Below are 27,861 nucleotides of genomic sequence, written 5' to 3'. Positions count from 1 at the left end.
TATGTAATCAAATTACGATCAAAAATCATTGGCCTAGGGGAATAATACAAATAAATTGTATTTACCTAACCACATTACTCATACGCATAGTTTCCCAAAAAACATGAACGGTATAAGTGGTTAAGTGCTAGGGCCTGCATGCACCGGTGCTCGTGTACTATGTTAAATATATTATTCTATTTAAAATACTAAATAATCCTTACGCATTTCATAAGTACCAACCACAAAGTTTTATTTTTTTTATTTTATCAAAAATTAAATTTTGGACCTAGAACAACAATGCAAATTCATTTTATTCTCAAAACCGTATTATTCATACGCACATTGTTCACACACATCTATGGTATAAGTGCTTAGGTGTTAGGGTCTGTAGAACATCACTCATACGCACCGGTGCTCGTTGTTAAATTTGTAAAAGTGACAAACTTTAGAACTTTTGTTTATCATAAAGATGACAATATTTTTCTATTTTATTTGTAGTCTATTGTGTGCCTTATTTACATCAATGTGTTAACTTTAATACATAAGCTTTCCCAAATTTAACGCCTAGACCTTTTCAATGCAAATGAAAGTGTTAGACCAACCACACACGCACGCACAAGTAAACACACAAAAACACAGACACTCGCAGAGTGGCAGACATCAAACATGAAGCACTTAAGGCCATGAATTTGATTCCGGTCGAGAGGGCGGGTAGCAAACCGAGATGCAGGGACAGAGATCATGCGGCGAAATGTCGGGCATATCAATCACTTGTCCTCTGCCGTTTCGCAGAGCATAAACATATTATTTTTCAACCGCAACTCACCCTCCGGGTTGGCTTAGCCTGCGGCATTTCTTCTCATGTTTTGACCAACTCCGCAGCAGGGATGATTATTTGGTCAGTTCGGTCAGTCTCAACATAGCCGTATGTCGGTATGTGGGCCAGTTGGCAGGATTAACTTGTAGGGGATTAACAGCGCCAGTGACCGCAGACAGAAACGGAGACAGAATTAGGGGCAACGCTCTAAGTTGCAAGGAGCTAACCCAAAAATCTCTTTAATGTCTGACCTTTTCGCCAAATATGCTTTTCGCTACTTTCAGCCAGCACTTTATCACCGCAGAGAGAAAAAATGACACTATCTGGTTCGTATTTTCTTTTTCATCAAAGCAGTATTTGACTGAGTTATTTTTTCCAAATGTTGAATTTGTAAATAAAATTAATTCCTATTTCATTGATCAAAAAAATCGTGAAGCTTTCCCCTTTTATTACATTTAATACCTTTGAAGAAATATGCTGAAAATGTATGCAGAAAAGTATTTATTACGAAGCTGTTAATTGTTTTTCTTATTTTAAGTAAACAATTATTCAAGACAATCAAAATTGTATAAGAGCACCACACAAATTAAATTTTGTACGTTATTTTGTCTTATTTTAAAAATCTTATGTACATTTGTGTCCAATCTAATGAAAAATATTTTTCTCAGTGTGCAAATACGATATAGAATATATAAGTACACCCGCAACTTGCGGCTGTGGCAGACTTTTTTAAAAGAGCAATTTGCTCCTGAATTTATGTGGTAATTACCAACGTTCTCGCTGCAGCAAATTAAGTTTTGCCAGCTGGCAGCGAGGAGCACGACACGAGACATTTTGCTGGCCAACTAAGCGGATTACAATTTTATATTTGGCTCTCGCTATCCCCTGAATTTTCGTTGTTTTGGGGTTTTTTGGTCTGCGGCAAAATTTGCCTTTTTTCAATGCGATAAGCGCAATTTGGAAGCCAACCGAATAACAAAAAATAACTGGGTAAAGGAAAAGCCAAATCGTGAGCAGTTTGATCACGTAGTACCTTAAAGCTGAAATAAGCCAAAAAAAGAAAAAGAAAGAAGTCTTAGCCGGACTGCAGTCTAACCGCATTTCGGTTGCCAATCAGTAAAATTTGTGCCAGGCCAAGAGGAAGCGTGAACATTTTTCGGAAGCTGCTGCAAATGCTAAGTGACCCATCCCCTGACCATGCGTGATATGATTTCCACGTTTTTCAGCCAACGTTTATGGCCACAATCGATTTAGCGGCCAAATGAACTGCGGGCGCTTATTTAACTGCCCCCAAAGTCAAGTAAAAGTTTTCTCCGAGAAAATTATGAAATGAAAATTACCAAATGAAGTCGGTTTTTATGTTATCTGTCTGCGAATTGAACAATAAAAAGTTCAAAGTATTTTGATGATCCTTTTCAAAAGGAATTTCTTTATAAACCAATATGCCAGCAAAGCCGGAGCAGAAATTGCTTGACATTAAATTCAATTCGATTAGGTCAGACATACAGACTGAGATATAAGAGAGCGAGGGTGGCTGCAGGGCAAGTCGAACAGTAGGGGGGAAATTGAAACATCGAAGAACATATAGTATTGGGCAAGGAGTTCCCATTGATTGATAACATTCGTGGCCACCCACTCTGATGTGTGCACTTAAATTTGATATCCTTTGTGAGCAGAATAGCTCTGCAGGACTCTGGCTCGAGTGCTGGCATTTCTTTGCACAGGCCCCTACCCTTATTATACGTTCGTTAAGCTTTTTGCGCTTTGTCCTGTCTCCCTGACGCTCCTACTCGTCCTGCTCTTCCTGCAGGCCATTAATGCATAGGCTCAGGACTCAGAGAGCTCGTCCATGTGACCCAAATAGGTTTCGTTTTAGGACTTAATGGCATAATGACGGAAGCACTGCTGCAACAACACCAAGGAGCCTCAAGTCAAAGCAAACATGCGACAAAAAATTTGGACCAATTTCCCAGGGAGACGCTTACTGCTCGACTTCCCCTTTTCTTTTCGTCCCTCAATCGACCACTTTAAAAAGTTGCCGCAAGATGAAATTGAAAAGTCAATACAATGTAATTGTTGTCCTTGTCCCCGAAAAACACTGTTTTCCTTGCTTTTGTTGTTGTCCTCTCGACGCAGCTAGCGACGACGATGCTCACTCAATTTATTTGTAATTTTTTAACAATTTAACAGCTAAAAAACAAACCAAACAAAAAAAAAGAGGAAAAACTCGAAAATAAACTTTTTACCCAACAAACAACACACAAAAATAATATAAACTGGAAAAGGGGCAAGATGGCGAGAGGGACAGAGACAGCAACAACATGGTGGCCCAAAGCAAATACAATTATGCGGAGCAACAACAACAGAGCTAAGCAAATACTTGCCACGCCCACCGAACGCCCCCTCAAAAGCCGCGTGCTCAGAATGTGTAATTCATTTGAAAGTTTTTGCTCCATTCTCGCGATGTTCTGTCGACAGAAATTAATTTAACTTTCGGTCGGCCCGGCCAGGACTGGACCTGAGCCTTAGCCTGAACCCGTACCTCACTGCTCCGAAACCTACGGAAAGGGGTTCGCAAGGTCAGGGCCGCAAGTGCTGGATGTGCATTTCGATCAATTAACATTTCCACAAGCGGCTTACAAGCCCATTAATGCGATTAATGCTTGAAATTCAGTTAGGCGATGGTTCTCGTGTGGAGCAAATTGAATTTGTGGGGCTGGAAATGTGAATGGAATTCCCTTACTTCAAAATTAAACGTTCCAAGCGACCATCTCTACACATGGATAAAATAAAAAAATCTAAGTGTGACGAAATTTCTATAGCTTTTGATGTCCAAATATTAGCAACAAATAATTTAATAAAACTAACAAAACAGTTCCTTAAATCTTTGAAGAGTTAAAGAGGTTGCAAAATGTATTTTGTACATTAGCATAATTTACATTAAAGTTATATAAAACAAATGGTTTTGCTTAAAATTTGTTTGGAGAATGAACAACCTGAAATAAAAAATGGGTTCAATGAAGAAATATTATATACTTTAGAAATCAATGATAATTTATAATCAAAATCTGCAATGATATAAATAAGGGCTTACACAATATTCTATAATACTGTATTCAAAAATTTTGTTTTTTAAATCACATATATTAATGTATAACTATTTTCTCGGTGCATCTAAGTCTCCGTTTGCGGCCGTCTGTTTGTCTTGCGAAAGTTTTAATTATAGTTGCAGGATCTGTTGTAGCATGGAATCCTTACATCCTTAAGCCAAGATGCTGTGTCGGAAATTGCAACTTGAAGCGGTTTTTAGCTTAATTTGACTTGCAGAGCACACACACATATATCTAGGGAAAGGCACAGACACTGGCATACACTTGGTAATCAGAGCATGGCTAAGAGCCAAAACATTTTTGGCATAAACGCCCAGAACTGTCGAAACAATGAAGTACGACCAGTAGTGCCAACTCCAGGAGGGCTGGAGAACTATTTGCGGCATGCAGAAAGCATGTGAATGCAATGGCAGTGCTCATGTAATGCTTATGCAGCAGTAATAATAGTAGCCTTAATACTACAAAAACAACTGTGTTTGCAAATTTTTGCAAAAGGTAGGTTTCGTTCAGCAGAGTTTATAGTTGGAACATTCTAAAGTGATTTTAAGTGAGAATTCTATAGAAACATTTCAAGTTTTTTGATCTGTTTTTATACGGCCATCAAAAATAATGAAGAAATTTGCATCTCTAAATTCAACAGTTTGCTTGGCACAAATAAAAAAAAACTTAAATGAAGTTTCAGAATTAAGATTATTATTGAACTAAACTACCTTAAAAAGAACGCATTAGTATAGTTCTTAAATATATAAAAAATTTTATTAGCGTTAAATTTTTTTACAGTATGACTTTATTGAATAACTTTTAAATGAAAATATGCATTGCTTTAACAGTTCAAAGTTAATAACCAAACTTTAGCACTAAAAATTATCCGGCTTGCAACGCCTGCTCCTAGTACATGCCTGCTCGATTCGTTTGCTATCGGTTATAAAAACAAGAAAATCCTAGTTCGCTTCTCTAGATTTTACCCTTGTGGTTTCCCCACATTGAAGTCGTTGAGCCGGGAAAACGGGGGGAAAACCTTAACGGCAAGCTGCATTTTGGTGAATTATTGATTTGTGGCTGCGGTAGAAGATAAAGAGCTGCGCCAGCTTCCGATTTAATTGAAGTGCTGCGGACAAATGCAGGAATAAGCTTGAGTCCGAGAGATTGCGAGTGCAACACCGTAACTAGCCAACATTTTTCAGTTAATGTTTTCAGCTGAAAGTTCAACGGATAGCAACAATTATGCCGTTGCAGGAACTCAAATTGAATCTGCTTATTTGCTGACCCCTCTCTGTCACCATTTGCATAATCGGACAGCGGAAAATGTTCATTGCATACGCACGGGGGCATAGAGCGAATGAAATTTGTGGGCGCATATAACGCATACGCCTAGTTGGCGCAAATTGCCCCATTGGCTTCTGTTTTATCGTTGGCAAAAATTAAAATCTAAGCTCAAAGTTTTTCCTTGCCCTCTTCACAGTGTTTGTGTCTGCGGCTTTGTCCTAATCACATCACGTGCGGCTGTCTTGTCTCACATTACACACACCCCAGCTTGGTCCACACTCGGGAAAATTATGTTCACAAAAACTACAATTTGTTATAAAAACGTGTGAATTAAAACAAGAGTTTTTTAGGATTTTGAAATTTTTATCTAATGATTTCAAGGTAATGAAAAGTTTAGACAGCTTAGGTTTGAAATTACTTTGGGTACTTGAAAGATTCTTTGTTTTAAATATCGACTTTGCAGTTCACTGACCCATCTGACATTTTTAAACACATGACATCATCTTTTTACCTCTCTGTGGATATTCCAACTTAAATTTAGGTTCGTCATTATATATAAAGTTATTATAAAGTTATAAAAAACAAATTTAAGAATTGTAGCTAATTTAGTTTGCCAACTACTTTTTAGAAATATTTAAAGAACTATTGTTTTCTCCGTGTAGATGTACACATACAGACGTATGCAGCTAACTTTGTGGCCAAAATTACAGGCGATGTGCTGAGCTGAGCCGGGCTGTTGGTCTGGCGTTGTCTGCTTTTGGCATTTGTCGCAATTGCCGTTAACTGCCAGCGCGTGTTGCCTGCCAACGTTTCATTATCAAAGCCGAGTTTGCCACTAAGCACGTCGTAAACAATAAGCTGGTCCCCTCAGCTTTCGCTTTTGGCCCTGGTGGCCCACGCTTATTACTTTCGTCCCATTACGGGGACATGGTCACAGGACATGGAACAAGACGCAAGGACAACGGCCCCTGGACAGCTTTATGGCATGCATACGCATATGGACATATATAAATTGCGCTTAAAATCGTTTAATATGCCGCATTGTTCTGTGTGAGAGAGGAAGGCCTAAATAATTACCATTACAACTTCAATTTGCTCCTTCTTTTTGATGTTCGCGTGGAAAGCCTGCGGAGATAGAATAAAGTTTTCCCCCTCACTCGCAGAATATGATAAATTCTATGCGTTGTGAAAATACCTAAAAACTAACAATTTATCTTTCTTTTGTTAAGACAATCTTGGCAAATTTCTGAATGCTAGATAAATTGTTAAAATTTCTAATTTAGTCAAGTTCCACTGTAGTGCTTGCAATTGACATTTCATTCGCAACTGACTGTTAAGTGCTCGCACTCTAATTTAAATTAAACTAATTTGTAAATCTTAAAACACACTCACGCAAGCAGAAAGAGAAATTCTTTTGTGTGTCTTTGTATGTGTGTGTGTGTGTGTGTGTGTGTGTGTGTGTGTGTATGTATGTCTGTTTGCCCTCCACATGCCCTTGTGTATATTTTTAACCCAAATCCATTAGAGAAGTTACTCAAGAATCCTTTAGATATTTATGTGCTGTGAGCGCTGTCTTAACCCCCAGCGCACACACACACAGATGCGACTGTGATGCAGATACAGTGGCAGATTTAGATAGAGACACAGCTACAGATACAGATACAGATGCAATTGCAGTTGCTTAGCTGAGAGATTCAGAGCGGACGAGCTGAGTACAGCAGAGGTCACATCAAGTAAATAGCAACGTCGTCGAGGCAAACAAATACGCAAACATTTATAAGACTGCAAAGCTCATAACGAAATGCACTTATACTTGAGCACAAGCAGATTTACACACACATGCTAAGGGTGACCACCGTGCCCTCCTGGATTTTTGCCATGTTAAACACGCGTACACTGAGAACAAATTGCATTAAAATTGATTGGTAAAAAGTTGAAGTTCGTAAATATCTCAAAAATTTGAATAAGCAAATTACCATGACAAACTATTGAAAAATATTATATATAATAAATATTAAACTGTTTTTTACTAGTAAATATAACGAATTTTTCAAAATAATTTTACGTATAACCACAAATAGTTATATTCACTGAAATTATGGATAGTGACCTAAATAAAAACCAATATACATTTTTCAAGAATTTTCTAAAATCATTTCAGAATTTTAAAGTTTGTTAGTATAATATTTCTAGAAACATTTTAAAACGGAAGTATTTTGTTATCATTCTACGTTTCTCTACGTGTATTGAGTATACGCCAAGTGGGACAAGCGACAAGCGAGCAAACCCAGGACAATGTCAATGGAACCGCGAGGCACAGTCGCTTTTCAGCTGGCTTAGCAACCGCTCAGCGGTGGGCTAATGGTCCCCAATCGTCGGATCGGGATCAGGCCAAAAAGATGCTGAAACGATTTTGCAGCTGGCCAAAATGTAATTAACTATATATAATACATACATATTCACTGGGAAATAAAGATATTTGGATGCGGGTAGCCGCCAGCGCTTGTCACTCAATTTCAGTGTTGCACCCGCATTGCACAAATGTGTATACGTACTCGAATATCCTGACGTACAAATTTTCACGCTCTCGTCCTTTCGTCCTCGCCTCCTTTTGCCCTTATGTCCGCGCATATTAAAAGTTTAATGTTAATGTAATGAGCGCCAGCGCATGCAAATGAACAGTTTGGCTTTGGCCCCTGCGCCACATCCCTTCCTGCCACCCCCTCACACTTTTTATTGCTTTTGCGGTTGCAGCAGCTGTGCGGCATCCATGTTGCTCCACTGCTAATGAGTTGAGTCACTTAAATACATTGAAAGCGCTGGAAAATTTAAAGTACATTTAGCGGCGTTAGTCGAAAGAGTTTTCCCACATGCGCAAACGGAGATTTTAATGAAAAAAGTGCGACTAATTGTTCCTTTAGGTCTTTTGAACCTGAGAACAAAGCAAATTTAAATCGAGTTCCATTCATAAAATGTGTAATACCATAACATGATAATTTCGTGCTTAAATAAATTAACATTTTCTCCACGTGTACATTATTTATGCCAATCGTTTGCATTTGCTCGTTAATGTAACAAAAATTAAACTTGAACGAACTCTTGAAATTGTTGCATTGGATAAAAAGAAACTAATTATAGAAGTGTTTTAAACTAATACTCTTCTACCTTCCATACATAAAAACTGCTTCAAATTATTAATAAAATGAAAAATTGCATTGAACAAAAATACAATTAAGGGCATCTGACTCTCAAATTGCAGGAACACCAATTTTGTTTGCGTTGGTAAGTCTGATTTGAAAGTAATTACAAAATCATATGTGTCCTACAAAAATGTACACATTTTTTTCAACATTGCATTTAAAGCTTTAATCAATTTTTTTTCTTTTACTTTTACAAGTACATTTTGTTCCTCTTACATTTAATTATGGCGTTTTTTATCATATCATAACAGCTATGATTGCCATATAAATTTATAACTCATTTCGGATGTAACTCATCAAAGCAAAAAATAAATGTGTCTAATTATGTCTTGAACGGCCAAAATAATAAAAAATTTAAGTCATAAGCCATTTAATCAAATCAAATCTAATGGTTTTTTTTATGCGCTGGTCTACAAGCTTATGCCTTAAATAAATCTTCAAGTTTTTTTAGGACATCACCGATGACTCGTATAAAAAGGTTTAAATCACGATACATATACCTAATTGATTATTCGGGGTTTTTAGATATTTTAAGTCATCAAATTTAAAAGAATAATTGGTTATTGAAACGCGTAGAATATCTTTCGCTAATTTATCGGTGGCAAGCGGTGAAGCCATGCTTGACCATCTGCTATTTCCGCAGTCGGAACTTCCACAATTTCGACAGCTTATTCCGTTGTCAACTTTTGGGCCCGTCGACTGTTAATTGAATTGGCTGCTTCGCCGGCGAGTTTGTCACATCTGCTCCATTTGCTCCATCTGGGCCAGCTGCTCCACCTGGATATACAGATATGCTCTGCTCGTATATTCGCATCGCATCGCTTACACGCACGTGCGCACAACTACATAGGCGGTGTCACGCCCCCTATCGCACCTTAATACGCATTCATGCATACCAAACGCCGAGGACAAGTGCCAGGATGAGATCTTTAGCCATTTGGGAAAGAGGATGAGGATGGGCATGGGTAATGCGATGGTGGCAATGAGTCCCAATGAGTCGCAATGATGATGGCGCCTTACACACAGCTTCTCGAATTCCCAGTTTCCCAGTTTTCTGCCATGCAAAAGGGCGTTTAATTAAATGAAGTCGTTTGCATTAATGTTGTCATTACGCATTTGCCTGCGGAGCTCTTCAGAAAACAAAAAAACGAGGACAAGATGCACAAAATTCATTACTTAAATGGAGAGCAGGTGACTGGCCTTTGTTGCCTGCTGAGAAACATAAGCTGGATTCGTACCCAAGCATTCTAAATGCCATCCTCCCATGGGTGGAGGAGGGACCCAGACACCCAAATTCAATTCTCGCTCGCATCAAACGTTTCCACTCACTCTGGCCGGCCAGTATTGGATTTTCCACTTTCATTTCACAGCTCTGGAAAATCAGGTTTTGAGTGCTTTATTGCCCTTTTTCGGGCACAGGTGTGGCAATGTCAATTAAAGCCACATGGACGGAGCAGACTAGGAGCCAATTAAGAGTGGGAAAGGACTTTTGGCAAGTGTCAGTGGTTAAGGAGCTGTCAGTATCTCTAATTTAAGGCAAGTACTGGCAAAGCCAACCAAAATCCAAACAAGGGTTTTTTACAGGTGCCACTTAGCTAATTCTCGTTTGTTAAACAATGATTCAAATTTAAACTGATAAAATATAAAACTACATTTATTTATTAATCTAAATATAAGGAATTTAAATATACTGATTTAAAAACAAAACTGCAGATTTTGGGACTTGAAAATCTGTAAATATACAAATTTAGTTTTTTATCTAAGCCCAGTTTTTCAATGTAAGATGGGCTAGTGAAATCATCAGCAGAATGATGAATGGTATTGGCTTGTTAGTGCTGGAAAACCCATAGGCCGTATTCCTGATCCACTTAATGCCACTGTATACGTTCGTATAGACGGACGGAATAGTAGTGGATCCGCAGCCAACTGGATAGGCGACTATGCCGACAATCACCCTTCCCATTACCAACGGGGATCCGATGTCGCCGCTGCACGGATCAGCGTCAATCGTCCAATTATTTTTTCCAGCACACATCATTCCTTCGCTGTAGTGGCGAAAGTGCGTCTTACACACCTCCTTATCCAAGAGCGACACCTCCAACTGGTATATTGTCACTGATAAAGGTCCGCCCTAGAAAGATTATTAATTAGTAGTCTTCTTATTCTTCTTATTATTTTATTCATCTTGAAAACAATGTCACGTTTGTCCATTAAGTAGTTTTATTTCAGTCGATGAATCAGGCTCAAATTAATTAAATTTATTTTTATCCAATGTAAAATAGTTTATGTATCCGAATTTTAAATGTAAAAAACAGTAATGTCATAATTAATTACCATTTAATATACCTTTTAATATATCACAAAACAACTAAATGTAAAAATGTTTCTTTTGTTTCTGACAGACTAGACTTCTTTACATTATTTTGAAATATTTAAAGCTCTTACTTTATACATTCTTCCCCAGCCAAGAACAGAGTGGTAGATACCAATTCTAGGCGCTTCACTTGGCAGACGAAGAAATCCAATCCGTGGATCGTCGGTGGGCATTTTTTCCTGAAGTTGTATCAGCGCCATGTTATAGGTGTTGTGCATGGTGAAGTTCTTCGGCACGTACAGATTTGACACTGGTGAGCAGAGTGTTTTGCCAGCCACATATCGCAGTCGATGTGGAGATCCGGCTACCACCAGCAGCCACCGTGGCTTGTACATGATTTTGGTTTTACTAGAAGATGGGATTAGGGTTAATAATCACAACAGAGTGAACATTTCTACCCACGCCATTACACAATGGGCAGCGGTCAGCACCCAGTGGGGCGATAAAAGACCACCGCCACAATAGTGATTGTCGCCGAAAAACATGACCGGTGTTCTCGATCTGATGGAAACGACATACTTGGCCAGCTCAAGGGTCTCTTGCCCAAAAAATTCGGGTGTCGATAATCGCTTTACCCGATTCGCTTCACTACAGATAACCATCATAATTAATACGGATAAATTTTGGTACTTCATTGCCGTATGAAAGTGAAAATCTAAGAAAACGTATAATTTTCAGTACAAGTTTTTGTTAAATTATGATTGGTGCCTATATGTAATATTGTTTATACACATTCGTTTTAGTGACTGGCAAATATAAGCCGACATTGCCCAATTTTAAGTAAGATAAACTTGGCGTAATGTTGACAAAGCAGATTTTTCGAAACACCCATTTAACTCAATGTCAAATCTTAAAATGACTTTGAGAAATTGTGTCCTTCCTTATACTTTTGCTTTTGATGTAAACATTTTATTAAAAAGTAGTTTATTTCTGTAACCCGAATGTTTTCGATTTGGAAACGATTTTGTTTTATGTGCAATAATGATTTAGCTTTTCTTTGCTTGTGTTCATCTGGCATTTGGATATGCTGTTTCTGGTCGGCCTTTTCCTTAAGGCGTTTAAAGTTTGTTTCTTCGTAATGTTTTTATGGCTCGACATCCTTTTTGTGTCGTTTAAGTTTCCATTTCCACTTTGGCCTATTTCCCGTACCATCCCTTTTCGTTTCTTGTCCGCGTGTTTGGATAAGGCTAAAGTATGTTTAAGTAAAGTTTGCTCGCAAACTTTTGTCAAAGTATTTTGTGTTCTCAAATATTTTCATTTGCCGAGGCAGCTGCACCAAATAATTGAGGTTTAGTTTTTGTCTGAATTGCCCCTGAATGCCGCTTTTTCTTTTAGGGACATCTTTTGGTTTAACTGGGCAGGCAAGAAACAACCGAAGCCGAACCAAGTTGTGATGATTTGCGGCAAGCAAATTTATTGACAATTCATGGCTCTGGTTACCCAGAGCCTCTTGCTGTGTGAGTGAGGCCGCTCAAGCGTTTTGTTGAACTTTTGCGCAAGTTTGTCGCAAGTTTCCTTTTCCGGCTGGCAGGCTATGACAAAGTGCCGCACATTAAGCTGTAGATTTTTCATTTTTCTTCGCTCTATCTCACTCAACCGCCGTTCTGGTTTTGATTCTCTCTTTTACCCCCGTTTTTGTTATCACCGAGGCTGCAGCCAAGACAAACCAAAAAGCGCAAAAGTTTAAATTAATGACACTCAACTATTAGCAAAATTAAATAGTGCCAAGATTATGTCTGCAAACTTGGAATGCGGTCAGGGACAGGCTTCGGCTTCGGCGTCAGCTTCGACTTCCATCCCTCTCGCTCATCATGTATATACGTCTAAAAGTCTTTGACTTGGGCCAGGAAACGGCCCAATTGGCGGTGACAGCGCCTGAAAGTGGGCAACAGGCTTGTAAATTGCCAATGACGCAATTCTCGCACATTGACGTTGTTTGCGTGTAGTCCAAACTTTCACTAGACATTGAAATGCACTCTGGCAAACTAAGTTTGTGCCGAACAACTAAAATCAAACAAGTGAGCCGGCTACAATTATTTGTTCGACTAAAGCTTACCCACCCACCACGTTGTCTACTTACAATCATTTACAGTCTCATAGTAACAGAATATATTTTGTTACTTGAATTTAAACTTGAACTTGAAACTATTGCAGTTTTATTCGTTCGAATTAAGCATTCTTTCCTTTTGGATATTTAACATACGCTTGCAGCAGCAAAATAAGAAAAATATACATTTTTGTGTTTACCAAAATCATAAAAAACAATTCTAAATAATTAACTAGTTAAACGTGTTGTATTTTTTCAAAATCACTCTTTATTCTACAAAACTTGTTTAACCGTGGATTAAAATAAATAAACCAAATTTGTCAAAATATACCTATTAGTGTTTAATTTACTCTGTTTACAACAATTTCCCGTATATTTTGTAGCCAGCAGAGGATTAAAAATAGTAATTCAGCCTAATAAACTTCACGTGTATTCTTGTTGACTGAGAATGGTGGGGGTAGTGAAGGCAGAGGAATTTATTAATAATGCATTTGAAGCTAAATAACATTTATTTTTCCGGCTAGCCAGTCATTTAAGTGTCTCAAGAAGGGCGAGGACGACGTGGAATTAGTTAATAAATAAACGCGGTCAAGTTGATTTGTATGTTGCCATTAAGCGCGAATTAATTAGAAATTATTGCACAGCGAGGAAAGTGCAAATTCATGTTAGGTAGGTTCTGGGAAACGGAAAAGGTGTGGAGAGGAACGGGAACATTGTGGCAGGTGGGCCAAAGTAATTGACAATTTTTGCATTTTACTCGCGACGCGACAGACACTCGACTCGTGGCCATCTATTCTCCACCATTGTTTGGTGGCCTAATTGAATTACGCTAGCCAGAAGCTGGGCAATAATTAAAAGCGGTCTGCCAATAATCAATGGCCAGGCACTCAGCTGGAGGCAGGTATCCAGTTGCTGGGGGAGAGCAACAGGCGGAGGACTTAGAACGGCTCCTAATAGAAATAAATTGGCGCCGCACGCAGTTCGCTGGCGACATCGCAGATACAGATACAAATACTAGAAGCCAACAGCCCCGGTCATTGTCTGGCTGTTGGCTGTTGGCTGTTCGACAGTCAAGTGGCACTTGAGCCAGTCTTTTGGACAGCAGCTTCTGGGCCAATCTGTACGGCCCTTTGCGTGTGGCAGCTCATGAATTTCCAAGTGGCAGTTGCCAGGCAGCTGGTTAAAAGTAATGAAGCTCCTATGGCGTGTGTGTCTTTTTTCTTTGTTCCATGCTCCATTTAGGCGCACGTAATTAAATCTAACTTTATTAGCACATTTCTGGGGGCTCGAAATGAAGGTAGAGAAACTTTGGCGTTAAGGTACTTGGCCATCACTTAGAAGTCCAAAAACTAATCTTTGCATGCAAGTACGTTCCCTTCAATACCTCACATTACTTGTTTGTTAATCACATGTTTAGTTTATAATCATTTAGACACACAAAAAGTTGCTTGTAAAAGTCCAAGGCTTTTAAAAACTAGCGAGAAGAAGTCATAAACAAAATTCTGAGATAAATGTTAAGAATATTTTCCACATATTAGTATTTAAGGCCTTGTTAATAAAAGTACCCAATGTTCTCGGTGTGTTCTTACCATTCAAGTCTTGGTAAGATTTCGTTATACTTCCCATGCCTAAGTACATATAAGTCCTCGCCTTTACGAATACCCACCTATGTTCTTGTAAATCTCGTTGTTGTTTCTTGTTGAATGCTGTTGCTATTTGATAACGTTATTGCAGTTGCGTTGTTGTTAAAGACCAACACTTTCAACACCACCACCACCAACCAGCAAACCACCTGTAGCCACCAAAACCACTACCAACCACCAAACCAATCCTCTCACTTGTTCTTATTGTGATTTATTCGCTCATTTCTGTGTGTGTGCCTTAAAATCCCACCAATTGCTCTAGAATTAAACAAAAATCAAAAATGTTATTAATGGAGAATTTGCAATTAATTATACTCTATACTCTGATCACATTTCTCGTGCTTTTCCCAATCGAACATAAATCAATGCGAAACCAATTACAAATTAATCAAACAAAAAACACTATGAAACCATGGGGCAATCGCAGCTGCCACGCCTAGTTTGAGGCGGGCGACGGCCATAGATGGCGATACAGATGGCAATGACAACGAAAACCATGTCGATGGTTATACCGATGACGACGATGATGAACGATGGCTGAGGGACACGGCTCCGGCTCAGAAGGCTCAAACTCAGGCTTATGCCGCTCACAATGACAGGCCACAGACCAAAACAACAGTCGCAATACGTCAAAACAACAGCTGCAACAACAGCAGCAGCAACAACAACAGCAGCAGCAACAACAACAGCAATAAGTGCAACAGCATCAGCATCAGCAACAGTAACAGCAACAGCAACTACAGAACAGCAGCAACATCAATTTCAAACATTGGCCATAGATTAGCGCCGCGGGCCAGCTTTCCGGAGATCATGCAGCCACGCCTCTCGCTCAATGGGCTGCTTAACCCCTCGCTGATGCCCTCGCCCCGCCCCCTCTATCGGGACCACAGCTCGAGGTCAATCAACCCGCTGACCGCCTACGAGCAGCAGATGGCCGAGCTGGATGGCAGCTTCTATGGGAGCAATGCCCAATACTTGGGCGCCGGAATGGGTGGCAGTGCGGGCGGTGGAACCACCTGCACAAATCTCACGGTGGGCGGTGGTTCGAGTGGTATTTCAGCCGGTGGCAATGCGACAGCTGGTGGTGGTGGTACTGCCTCGCATGTGGGTGGCAGTGGCAGTGGCTCTGGTGGTGGTGGTGGTGGTGCCGCCATACACACAACCGAACTCTCGATCACACCCACAATGGCCGGCGATGAGCAGTTCATCGATCTGGGGAGCCTGCGTCGCTTCTCGATCGATCGCCAGAGCTTTCTCGGTAAGGCCGCGTGATCCCAGTTTCATGAATACTAGAACAATTACTTTGAAAAATGTCCAGCAATTTGCAACCACAAACCAAACATCAATCGCATTCGTTAATTGTATTTAAATAAAATTTTTACTCCAAAAAATGTAATTTGATAACGCAAACATGTTATATTCTCACACCGAACCTTTTGTGTTTATATTTTTTTTTGGTAATCTTTTCAATCCCCAAACCTCAAAATCAAACCTATTTTCTTTAACTTAGGTCTCCATGACTTTAATTGTTAGTGATAGTTGAACATTATTTTTTTAAATATTTTAGAATTTTTCTGGTGCAATTAAATGGCTAAGGAAAAACTAAAAACTAAACTAAACTAAAAACTAAATTTTCGTGTTCAAGTTTGCTGAGATTTTTTAAAGATATGTCTCAATAACATTCCATACTCCAGTGTTACGTTTACCCCCACAGAATGAAGAAAACAAACTACACAATTTGTTATTCTCCTATCTTTACACTCGACCCTTTTGATCGATATTTTTGATCGATATTTTTGATCGATTAATTATTGTTCCCTTTTCATTTTAATACCACCTGCAGATCTAGGACCAAAGTTTGGCATGACCCAGCCGAAATTCGGACAGAGTGTCTCGCAACAAGGTTTCTTCACTTCGCACGACAGCCTGGCCACACCATGCGCCTCCAGGGCCTCCAATTCGCACATGGCCACCGTAAGCACTGCCTCAGAAATGGATCTTCTGCACAACAAGCAACGCAACAAGTCGCGGGGTCGCCTGAAAGCGGCTGCCAGCGGCGATCAGCCGCTGCTGGGCACCTGGAACCGTTCTACGGGACGCGGCTCGCAGGATAACACGCTGGCCGGCGGCGGAGCCACCAGTTTGGCCATGGGCGGCCACAACCAATACGGTGGCAACTACTGCAACGGCACAGATCGGTGGGTATCCCCTTCATTATAATTAAGTGTAAATATTTGCAGGAGCTAAAGAAATCAATTCAAAACGATTTACATTACATTTTGGTTGGGAAATCTTTTGCAAGCAAACGAAACAAATTATAGCATATCATATATATATTTTGATTTCTTAATTACTTATAAATGGTAGCAAGTACCTAATAAGTTAAAACTATTATTTGACAAGTCTTTCCTGCACTTTAAAATACTTCTTTAAAAACATTGCCAAATAATTTTTTAGATAAGCATATATAAGCTATTAAAGTGAGATCTTTTCTACTATTGATCATTTATTGATCATTCTTTTCTTTAATAATAGTTTCATTGCATAAGGACAGTTGATGATCCTAACTCCGTGTTAATGATTTCATTGCGTTCTCTACAGCTACCCGCGCTCCCGATCGCAGCAACAAGGGCACCACAATGCCGCTCAACAGGCGCACCATCCCTACCAGCTGCAGCACTCGGCCTCCACGGTGTCGCACCACCCGCACGCACACGGTCCACCCTCGCAGGCTGGACCAGGTGGCCCCGGGCCACCCCACAGCGGACATCCGCACCACCCGCATCACGGTGGCGCCGGCAGCGGGGGCGGCAGTGGGGCCGGGGGTCACGGAGGGCAGCCGCACCACCAGAAACCACGGCGCACCGCATCGCAACGGATTCGAGCGGCAACGGCGGCCAGGAAACTGCACTTCGTGTTCGATCCGGCGGGACGGCTGTGCTACTACTGGTCCATGGTGGTCTCCATGGCCTTCCTGTACAACTTCTGGGTGATAATCTACCGCTTCGCCTTCCAGGAGATCAATCGGCGCACGATCGCCATCTGGTTCTGCCTGGACTATCTGTCCGATTTCCTGTATCTGATCGACATATTGTTCCACTTTCGCACCGGATACCTGGAGGATGGGGTGCTGCAGACGGACGCACTCAAGCTGCGCACCCACTACATGAACTCGACGATCTTCTACATCGACTGCCTGTGCCTGCTGCCGCTGGACTTTCTTTATCTGTCCATCGGCTTCAACTCGATCCTGCGCAGCTTCCGGCTGGTGAAGATCTACCGCTTCTGGGCGTTCATGGATCGCACCGAGCGGCACACGAACTACCCGAACCTGTTCCGGAGCACGGCCCTCATTCACTACCTTCTTGTGATATTCCACTGGAACGGCTGTCTGTACCACATCATCCACAAGAACAATGGCTTCGGGTCGCGCAACTGGGTCTACCACGACTCGGAGTCGGCGGACGTGGTGAAGCAGTATCTGCAGAGCTACTACTGGTGCACCCTGGCGCTGACCACCATCGGGGATCTGCCCAAGCCGCGCTCCAAGGGAGAGTACGTATTTGTGATTCTGCAGCTGCTCTTCGGCCTGATGCTCTTCGCCACGGTGTTGGGCCACGTGGCCAACATTGTGACATCAGTGAGTGCAGCACGCAAGGAGTTTCAAGGTGAGTGAAGATTTTACAAACCTAAATTTTGTGACTTGTAAACAGAGCTTCCCAAAACTTTCCCTATTTTACTTGCTGTAAGAAAAAGATCAGCTACCTTAGGGTCTTTTGAAAAATGGAATCGAAAGACGCTCTCAACATTTTTTTTATGTTCAAAGTGTCTTATAATTTTCTTCTGTTTTGATCCGAGTCTGACAAGTTAAACAAGAAAGGTTGAGCATATTTTAAGAGCTCTGCTTTTAAGCAATAGATGTTGACAATATAGAGTACAATTTAATATGAGCGGTGCTAAAAATTTTCAAATTACTTATAAAGGTGTCTAAAAGTATGCAACAGTATATTTAAAAAACAGAAATCTGATAGATTCATGTTCCTTTTTTTCTGCATACTCTTATACCCCAATTAAATCCAATATCCTGGATGTAATTGGAAAGCAAGCATAGCTTTAATTCATAAGTTATTAATAATCAAAACAATTAAAATGGATAAGCTCAAATTAAGGCCAGCCATTGCCGCACAGAGAAAACCCGTATCCATTAAAATAAAAGTCCCGAAAAGAATTTTTTTTGAAAATAATAAATGTCACTGAACACTGTACGAAGTACTTAGCCTGATTAATCATTATGCTTTGTTGTATGCTAACAAAGAAAATAGATGGGGTGCAGAGTGGGTCTTAGAAATATTCGTCTGATTGATATGAAATTTGTATACTAAAGCAGCTTACACTATGATAGATGAAAACAAATCTCAAAGGATAAGCTTGCAAAATATTAAATATGCCATGCAACTTATCACCGGAATTCCAGCTTTGACCTTTCGAACGGAAACCCGTATTAGTGCAGATGGGAAAGGTGAACGTTAAAAATAGCTACGAAGGTATTTTCCAGAGCATTGACACAAAAATTCCGAGTCTTACCAAACTGTCAACACTTGTTGCCTATAGTTGTCCTGACAACTGAAAGAGCACCTAGCAGCGTATGAATGCGGATAAAGAAGAAATGGAACGGGACAACAAAAGGCAAATGCTCTTGTACTTATCCTTAAGCTGCGTTGTTTGGACGGGGCATGTATATGATTGTGCGGGTTGAACACTAGTGCCAGCTTGACCAATTTTATGCAAAATATTGAAATCTGGCGCTGCTATGACATTGCCAGAGCCAGTCCCAGAGCCAGAGCCTGTAATGCCCATTGTGGCACACAAAGAGCGCTCGAAGGACCCGAAGGACTCGTGGAGGAATCTCTCGTAGGCTCAGTTGGGCGTGCGACCATTAGCTAAATGAACTCGTTTACTCGGCCGGGCCATAAATAACTGGACGAAATGCAAGAGCAATCCAAGTCAGCTAAGTGGAAAATGCCAAGTGAAAGGCAAAGGACTAGACAACTACACTGAAAAAATTTTTTGCGATTTGATGAATACTCTGATTTTATTTGAATATAAAATTTATCAAAACTAGGACTTTACTTGCACACAATTTGCATAATAATCTCCTATACTTTTTCATACATGTTTGTAATTCTTCAGGTTTTTATGCTTGGAGTGAGCCGTTAACCTATTCAAATAAATCAATATTTGGTTTTTTATGTTAAGAGTTTATATCTTAAGAGATTTCTTCATGGCTTGTTATTTGGAATTTGGATTATCAGAAAATCATTGTGACAATGATTATTTTTTTGAGTGCACAACTAGACTAAAAGGAAGACGCATTAAGAGGAAACGGAAACGGGAATAAGAAAAAGCGGCAACGGCAGCGGTGGCATCATTTCTTGCTTTCATTAAGAGCAGCGTCAGCTGAAAAATATTAAAGCCACTCACGACGACAACGAGTCAAGGTGGTTCGGTGGCCTCATGCCAGCAGGGAGCAAACAAAGCACAATTGGACGCCGGAGGGCGGGTCCACAGGAGGCGTGGCACCTTGATTTCTGCTGGCTTTTACTTCTGGCCAAGCTCCTTCTTCTTGTTCTTCTCATCAGCCCCGCCTGCAGCTGCCGGCCAACTGGCAGCTGACTTGTTTACACAACACTTTGCATGTGAGTTTGTGTGTGGCCACTGCACATGTGTCCATGTCCATGTCCTGCAAGGGGGAGTTGCAGGGGGCGGCGGAATGACAAAGTCAGCAAGCAAAGCTCTGGCGGCTTAATGGACGAAACGTGCTATTGAATTAATTTCTGGCTTTATGGTCTCAATTTTTTTTCCTTTCTGTTTTCCATTTGGCCGCCTTAGTTTTTTTTCCCCCTGCACACAGAAATATACTTTAATGTATCGAAATTCCATTTTTAAATATTTTCAAATCAAATAAATTTTAAGAAAATAATAACATAGAACCTCGAAAACAGAAATTAAGAAATTTCTTAAAAAGGTCCAATTACACAGGAAATCTATAAATCAATACTATTCGATTGAAATAAAATTTAATTTAAAAGAAGGACTTCAAACAAAATAGAAACTTATGTTAAAAAAAATGTTTTTAAATATCGGTAATACATATTCAGTCACATCTCACTGAATTGAAACTGAATGCCTATCATAAGTTCAAGAGAAACACAAATAAATTGAATAATTTTGTATACAATTTAATAAAATGATTGCAAAATGTATATTTTCTTTGAATTGACTAACAGTTAAAATGTAATTGTTTTCGTGTTAATTTTTTCTGAATGCAATTTGTTCACGCACACAATTTCAATTTTTATAGTGGGCCAAAGTTTAAATGGGACTATGCATGAAGCTGATAAAGTCGCGCAGACTTATGCGGCCATCGCCATCCATATCGACTGAACGGAAGATGTCCATGGTTTCATTGTCGGTTACGACTGCTCCCAAGAGGACCATGATCGCACTTACATCCTGACAGTTGACATAGCCGTCGCGATCACGGTCCAGCAGTTTGAAGGTCCGCTCCAGACTCTCGTCACTATCGACATCGGCCAACCGGGGCGCCATCATTTGCATAAATTTGTGAAAATCCAATACTGGCTCATTCGTGGCAGCCACCGAACGGATGAGATCGTAAAGCTCCGCTTCAGTGACCTCGTGACCCATTGAAATCAAAGCCATACGGATCCCAGTCGCTGATAGAGTGCCATTTGAATCCAGATCGTACCTTTCAAAGGCATCCTTCAGCTCTTCGACCTGCTCATTCGTCAGCGGATTGGTATGGGTTGACGATGAAGGCATGCTAAGCAATAAAACCCCAAAGCAATTTAGGAAAATTGTATACAAAACAAAATAACCAAAAAAAAAAAAACAATGTGTTCGAAAACTGACAATCAACTCAACTCAACCGAACTCAAGCTCTGTTCTCGATGGCTAATAAAACACTTAGGCAAGCAATTGTTGTTGCTGCGGTCGCAAACTTTTCCGGAATAATAATGCATCATATACTTGTACAAGGGGCAATGAAGGAAAAAAAATAAAGGAGAGATGCTGAAGCATGCAGCGTTTGGAGAACCATCCATCAATTTGTCAATTCAGCGCTTGCCTTTGAGTGGCTGGCCATGGGACACGAATGATGTTAGATGATGATGATGATGGGCAGTAGTTGTGGTGGAGTGCTGGCCATAAAAAATCAAGCAGGCTTGGATGTGAAAAAAATACAAATAACTTTTATAGATGCTCTTACACTCGCTGACTTTAAGGGAATATTAACTTGAAAGATAGTTAGAGGTTACAAAACAAATTTTTAAAATCCATTTTTTTTGTAATAGGTTATGAGTTCTTGTTATTTTAATTCGGTATTTTGCAGAGTACCTTGATTTAACTATTGGTTGGTTTATTTACTTAATTTATTTATTTGTTTAACTTTAAAGAAATATTTGACAAAATATTTAAAAAGATATTAATTCCAATTATTGTCGCACCGTTGTTCTGATGATTTTTCTCTTGATTTCCACAAATGTAAGACATAAGCTCGCTTTTGTTCTGAAAGGACGGGAAGTCACTGACTTGTCGGGGATTTCTAGGCTTAGCAATAAGTTTTCCGGCAGCCCATTTGATTCATTCAAATTTGAGGCCTACTCTTGTTGCTTTCATCCCCCCAAAGACTTTGAGCCGAGATGATAAGCAAATGAAATGTTGTCGCCGTCCCACATGACGAATGATTAATGACACGAATGATACATTTCTCCCGGGGCAAGCCACGAGCCACTGAAAAGTTTAAACTAAACTTTAAAGCAGGCACTTTTTCACTCGGTGTCACGGTCCCTCGCTGCGAATTTCGCTAGTCACAGCTTTGAGTGATACTGTTTGCAAAGTGACTTAGTCCTGGGGTCTTCTTCTGCTACATTAGCCTACTTCCTTCGCCCTACATCCTACATCCTACTCAGGATTCCTCTGATGCAGCAACAACTTGTGATTGTGTATTTGCTTAAGCCGAGGTCGCTTTCCTGTTTCCTTCCGCAGCTTTTCCACTTTCCCGCTGATGCTGATGCTGCTGCATGAAAAGGGGGGCAAGAAAATTGATTTTGAAATAGTTGGTCTGCCTTTTTAAATTTGATTGACGTTATTACATTACATAACATCGCACACTAAGAGGAAAGGCGAAGCATCTGGCTTAAGTTATTCATCCATTTAGCCCCACTTAGGGGTTGGGGGTGGCGGTTTGCAGGGTTAGAGGGAGAGAGAAAGAGAGAGAGAGATAGAGGCAACAACAAGTGGAAAACTGTCATTATATTTGAGTTATTGATGGTTTTTTTTTTTTCAAAATCATTTTGCAACAATGTTGCCGCCACCGACCCACACTTACACACATACAATTTTGCAGCCACACGCCGACAGGATCTCCACCCCCTCCCACCGCCCCTTACCACACTCTCTACACACATACACACTGTTACATTTACGCTTAGTTAAACGCATGGCTGTGGCTTGTTAACGCCGGCAAGCGCAAAAGTTTGCCGTTCGTCGAATGCTTGCGATAATCGACAAGCTCTCACATACTCGACCATATGCACAAGAAAAAAAATACTTTCTGAAAATCAAATAAACTGAAACCGATTGAGCTCGTCGGAAGTAAGAAATCATTTTCACATGTACAAAAACCAAATGTTTCAAGACTTCCTTAATATTAATGAAAACTTCGCAAACAAAATCGTACTTACATTTTGGTAAAAAAAAAACCCATTTCAAAAGTCTGCTCTCCCAGAGAAGTGTTTAAGAAAAAAAGAAATTATATGCTTACAATTTTATGATGGTTGTAGTTGAATATGACATAAATTCATATATGTTCATAAATATATGTTTAAGTTCCAAAAATGTTACATTTTTTAAAATAATTGGAAATATAACAGATTTTCTTTAACCAATTACCAATTTAAAATTTCAAACTTGTTATATAAATCCTGGAACGACAAAAAAGTTAACTTTAAAAGCGCTAGTCATAACAGTGAACCTCAAGACTGTAAAAATGTTGATTTACATTTTTAAAGACAATTTTCTGTCTGTGTAGAAACACACATACTTCCAAGCAACCTGCTCGCATTCAGAACATTCTGGCTGTGTGAGGCTGTCTATTGAATATTTCCCTGTTTTGGCAACAGTCCAAACACCATTTCAAAAACTGACATTTAAAATTATGGAAATTCCGCCCCTTACATCGAACCCAGCCCCCGGGCCCAAGGGCCCATTATGTAATTGTTATTGTAAATAGTTTTATGCAAATTTTCCCGCTGTCAGCAAAACTGTCAACGGACCTTGATTGATGCATGCGGACAGTTTGCATATGAATCATCACTCGTGTGTATATGTGTACGTGTGTATGTTTCCCATTTCATTTCTTACTTTATTTAGTTTTTAAATATTTATGGCCTTTTTCATGGTGTGCCCTTAGTCTTCATTTACAATTAACGTCTGTTTGGCTTGGCCGGACTTTGGCTTTTGGCCTCGCAATTAAAACAATTTACGCGCTCAATTTAAGCCCGTACAAACAAACACGAATGGGGCATAAGCAAAGGAGCAGGGCCGAAGTTTAAGAGAGCTGAGCTCCGTGCTGAAGATTTGTAGTGCCTTAGCCAAGCGTTTTCGACTTGGTAAATGCATAATGGACAGAGTGTTGTTGTTTGCCCTTGTTTTTATTCCTCTTTTTGCTGTTGCCCCACAATGGTGGCACTAAAAATAGCAGCGAGCCAAAGTGACGAAAAGCAAACGAACTGAGCCAAGAACGATATTGTTTTTTTTTTTTTGGGACCCGGCGAAATCCTTTTCTCACACCAAGGCAAACCAAGGTCATACAAATAAAAAAAATTTACTAGTACTTCAGATTAAGCATTTTTATTGTTCGAATTTAATTTATAAAAGTGATTTGCTTACTCTTAAATTGTTGGGAAGTTGCATTTGCATATCATAGTTTAAAATTGACAAGTCAAAATAATTTTTTAAATGGTGTTTCGATATTTTTCATAACAATTTTAAATCATTAAAATCTAATTGGGCTACCTAAATTGAAAAGATCTGAAAGTAAAACTAATTGTTAAAAAATGTTCCTTGTAAACATTTTTGTTTATAGTAAAAAAATTTTTGGATCGAAATATTTTCCTTAAATAAATGTTATTAATAGTATTATAGTCATTTTTGTATTTTGAGAACCTATAAGTTGAAATAAAAAAGATTTCAAAGTGAAATAAAAACATTACTTGACTTCATAGTTTTAATTAAGTGTTTAATGTTGTTTTGTTAAAACGTTTTCAACCATTTTTTTCTCAGTGCTAGGTGGGTGTTAATTGATTGAGGTAGCGACGTATCCTTCTCCATGTCAGTGGCCAGGGGCTGTCAAAGGATTACACGGACCTTTCCAGGGTATCGTTTTCTTCGATTAAGCCCGCTCCTTTTGGACCGTACCTCTTTCTTTGTTCTCCTCCTCTGCCTTTGGCCTTTTTAAGCAGGGTGGTGGATGGATGGCTTGATGGGTTGGTGGGCCAGGGGGATGCAGCGACGTCCATTATCCACTTTAAGTTGCCCGCCCTTGCTGCGTGTGTGTGTGTCAGTGTCCTGGTCCCCCTTTGCATTGGTATGTGTGTGCAGATTGGTTGGTGTTTGTTGTTCGTTTCGCTGTTTGCTTTTGCTTGCCGCAGCCATGTTTTGCGTTTGTGTGAGTTTATGTTTGCTTCTGGTTATGCCCCACAGCTGTAACCATGTGTCTGTGTTTGTGTGTGTGTGTGTGTGTATGGAAATATATATATATGCGGATTCCAATCAATATCGTAGACGCAGTCGCCGCTGGTGGCCGCTTTTGCCCATTAAGCTGCATGTACACCAACTTACTGTCGTATTTTTAGAACATGCCAGTTGTTGTTCTTGTTCCTATCGCTTTTTTTGCCGTTCTTTTTGCCGTTGTATTACGGCATGTAGCTGCTCTTTAAGGGCAAAGTATTCCATTATCCTTGAATGGCGAATTTCCCAAGGATTTCAGCATTCAGCTTACAGCTCCTGATGCAGCTGGCATGCGCATTGTTATTGCTGCGAGGTGCTCGCCGCATTTATTTTTAGTTACCGCCTGAATAAATCCATCCCCAGCATTTCATCCGACCATCAGCCTTGCCCAGATCCTCCTCCTGCCACGTGGCGTCCTCCTCGTGTTGCTTCACGCAGTGGCGAAGTTAAATGCATAATTAAGATGGAAAAATCAGAGGCCGAATGGATTTGGCTTGAAATTGAATGTACACTATTCAAAGGTAAGCCGTATATATCCGGTTGTTGGTTGTAACATAACCGGAAAGAAGAATTACTACCGGGGTGCTACAGAAATTTATAGAGGTTTGAAACTATTAAATTTGTGTATAAGAAGCGGAGTCGACGTTCTGTTATTTATAGCATTTATATAAGTTGTGTCAATTATCGTGAGATTTCTGTGGCACGCCCGTAAATTTTATATTTTCTGCTTCGCCCTTAAAAATAGTTGAAAATTGATTAAAATGGTATGGAATTTCTTAAAGAAAAAAATGTATATAGAAATTAAGGATACCCAAGATTGAATTTTTAATTACACTAACACGACAAATAGACGAATTCGCCACCCATTTAACCGTATTGGGTTTTAAAATATAAGTTTTTTATTGCTAAAAAAGACACCTCGTGCAACGTATTTTGGCAATATTTGATGTTCTCAAATATTTGTGGCATTTAAAAGTACAAACAAGAATTAAACCTATGAGACACCTTACTCAGTAAATTCATAGAGATTCGAAACCGATGAGATTTGCTTTCTGTATTTGGTCAGATGGAATGACAGGTTGCAGACCATTACATCTCCTCAACTTCGAATTGCGGCAAGTACTCTCTGCACTCGGGTGATAATCGCAGACAATTCCTTCGATTCCTGTGCGCATTCAGCAAATGCCGTTGCATCCCCATTTACCCCCAACAACTCCCATCTGAGGCCATTGTTCTGCCTCCAGACTCCTGTCCCCCGAGCACAACTTCCGTCTTTCGCATAACACATCAGCTTGACTCTTAAGTGGTTTCTAGTTAGTTTGCAATTTTCACTTGGCTAGCACACACACCACACACCGCGCACCCCGGAAACCTGCATTTTTTTGTTCATCTTTCTGGATGCATGTTGGGGTCGGTGTTTTTGTGTGGCGGTTTCATGAAAAGACTGTGGCACAGGAAGAGCAAGTTTTTGTCACGCATATTTACTGTTTGTATGTGATCCCCCTTTGTTCGCTCGGAAACTTGCTGCTGCAGTTCACTGCCAGACAATGGCCAGAACTTTTGCACCCAGATTTCTTTCTTCTACAGACACACACGTATCAGCCACTAAAGCACACCAACGCCCATGCCCATGCCCACGCCCACCAACAGACTTTTGTCTGCAGTTGATCCTTCGACGGCAATTGTCCTCGCCTGTCAGTCGAGAGACAAAAGTCAAGTCAAAACAGTAAATGTAATTATTGAGAAACGGCACCGCTTAGTTTGAGGTGACACAACTGGATGAGCCACGACTTTCACGACCCCTAAAAATGACACCATCCCCCCATCCCGTCACGAAAATTGCAACAGAAGCAGATCAAAGTTCGCCGGGGGCAACTGTAGGCGAAGCAGAGCATAAAATGAAAAATAAATAAGAAATAAGCTGAATGTGGAGCCAAATGCACTTTTCCCCCCCCCCGCGCTCTTCTATTTTGGGCAAACGCAGCCAAGTGACTTGAGGGCAAAAAATGGCAAATTAAATTTTGTTCGGAAAATGCAACGAAATGGAAAAGGAGAAAGGAGCGGAAGGGAAAGAAAGCAGTACAAAACGAAACCAAAAGAAACAGGACGGAAGAAACAGGATAAGCTCTGTTCAGCCACAGAGCAAGCAAAGGAATTAAAGCTCGAGTAATTTCTAAAAACACCAAAAACCACGAGACACAGACGGGAAACGAGCGAGTCTATCGAGAGCAACCGCAATTACTGCTCCAACCGCACTGAATTCGAGTCACGAGCAGAAGAACCCACTTTTTCATTTGTTTATTTTTGCCTGCTGCCATGGAATATGCAATTAATATTTAGATTGATTTTCAATTGTAACAAAAACCCGCAAAGAACGTGCCAACAACTGGGGGAAAAGGGCTGACAAAAATGTGTGGAAAGTTGAACAGACGGGTGTCGAATGCATTCAAGCAGCGCCTCAATAAAAATCACTGTAATTTTGCATGGCTCTCGTATCACTGAAATGTTGCATAGAAAATGGAGCGGGCTCGAATGAAGAATAGGAGTGGAGTAGGTATCCACGGGCTGACTATGTACGTGTGTACGCCATTGCTATCGTTATCCATTTCC

General features: G+C 40.1%; 3 protein-coding genes across 14 annotated transcripts in view; 1 reads left to right on the top strand and 2 right to left on the bottom strand.

The window, feature by feature from the left end:
• The window catches only part of LOC128255474 (cyclic nucleotide-gated cation channel beta-3), a 77,198-nt gene that overhangs the window by 40,820 nt on the left and 8,517 nt on the right, over positions 1–27,861 (top strand). For 8 of the 10 annotated variants that reach the window (XM_052985097.1, XM_052985099.1, XM_052985098.1 and 5 more), the window contains 3 exons: positions 14,867–15,697; positions 16,283–16,637; positions 17,041–18,107. In XM_052985097.1, coding sequence (XP_052841057.1) covers positions 14,867–15,697; positions 16,283–16,637; positions 17,041–18,107 — 2,253 coding nt within the window. The remainder of the gene's footprint in view (positions 1–14,866; positions 15,698–16,282; positions 16,638–17,040; positions 18,108–27,861) is intronic. The other 2 variants (XM_052985105.1, XM_052985104.1) reach the window with 1 other exon arrangement.
• Positions 10,093–27,861, bottom strand: part of LOC128255477 (trypsin eta) — a 32,675-nt gene continuing 14,906 nt past the window's right edge. Inside the window, exons 1-3 of one of the 3 annotated variants that reach the window (XM_052985108.1) lie at positions 11,152–11,469; positions 10,821–11,097; positions 10,093–10,506 (exon numbers count right to left, since the gene is read on the bottom strand). In XM_052985108.1, coding sequence (XP_052841068.1) covers positions 10,135–10,506; positions 10,821–11,097; positions 11,152–11,384 — 882 coding nt within the window. In that variant the 5' untranslated portion in view covers positions 11,385–11,469 and the 3' untranslated portion in view covers positions 10,093–10,134. Of the gene's footprint in view, positions 10,507–10,820; positions 11,098–11,147; positions 11,470–27,861 lie in introns of those variants that run through there. The other 2 variants (XM_052985109.1, XM_052985110.1) reach the window with 2 other exon arrangements.
• Positions 20,688–21,742, bottom strand: LOC128255478 (uncharacterized). The gene has a single exon (XM_052985112.1). The coding sequence runs from the start codon at positions 21,280–21,282 to the stop codon at positions 20,812–20,814; it is 471 nt and encodes a 156-aa protein (XP_052841072.1). The 5' UTR covers positions 21,283–21,742; the 3' UTR covers positions 20,688–20,811.

This window comes from Drosophila gunungcola (assembly GCF_025200985.1).
Source record: "Drosophila gunungcola strain Sukarami chromosome 2R unlocalized genomic scaffold, Dgunungcola_SK_2 000011F, whole genome shotgun sequence".
Taxonomy (NCBI): Eukaryota; Metazoa; Arthropoda; class Insecta; order Diptera; family Drosophilidae; genus Drosophila; species Drosophila gunungcola.
Note: the sequence above shows the minus strand (reverse complement) of the source record. Positions and strands in the feature narration are given on the sequence as shown.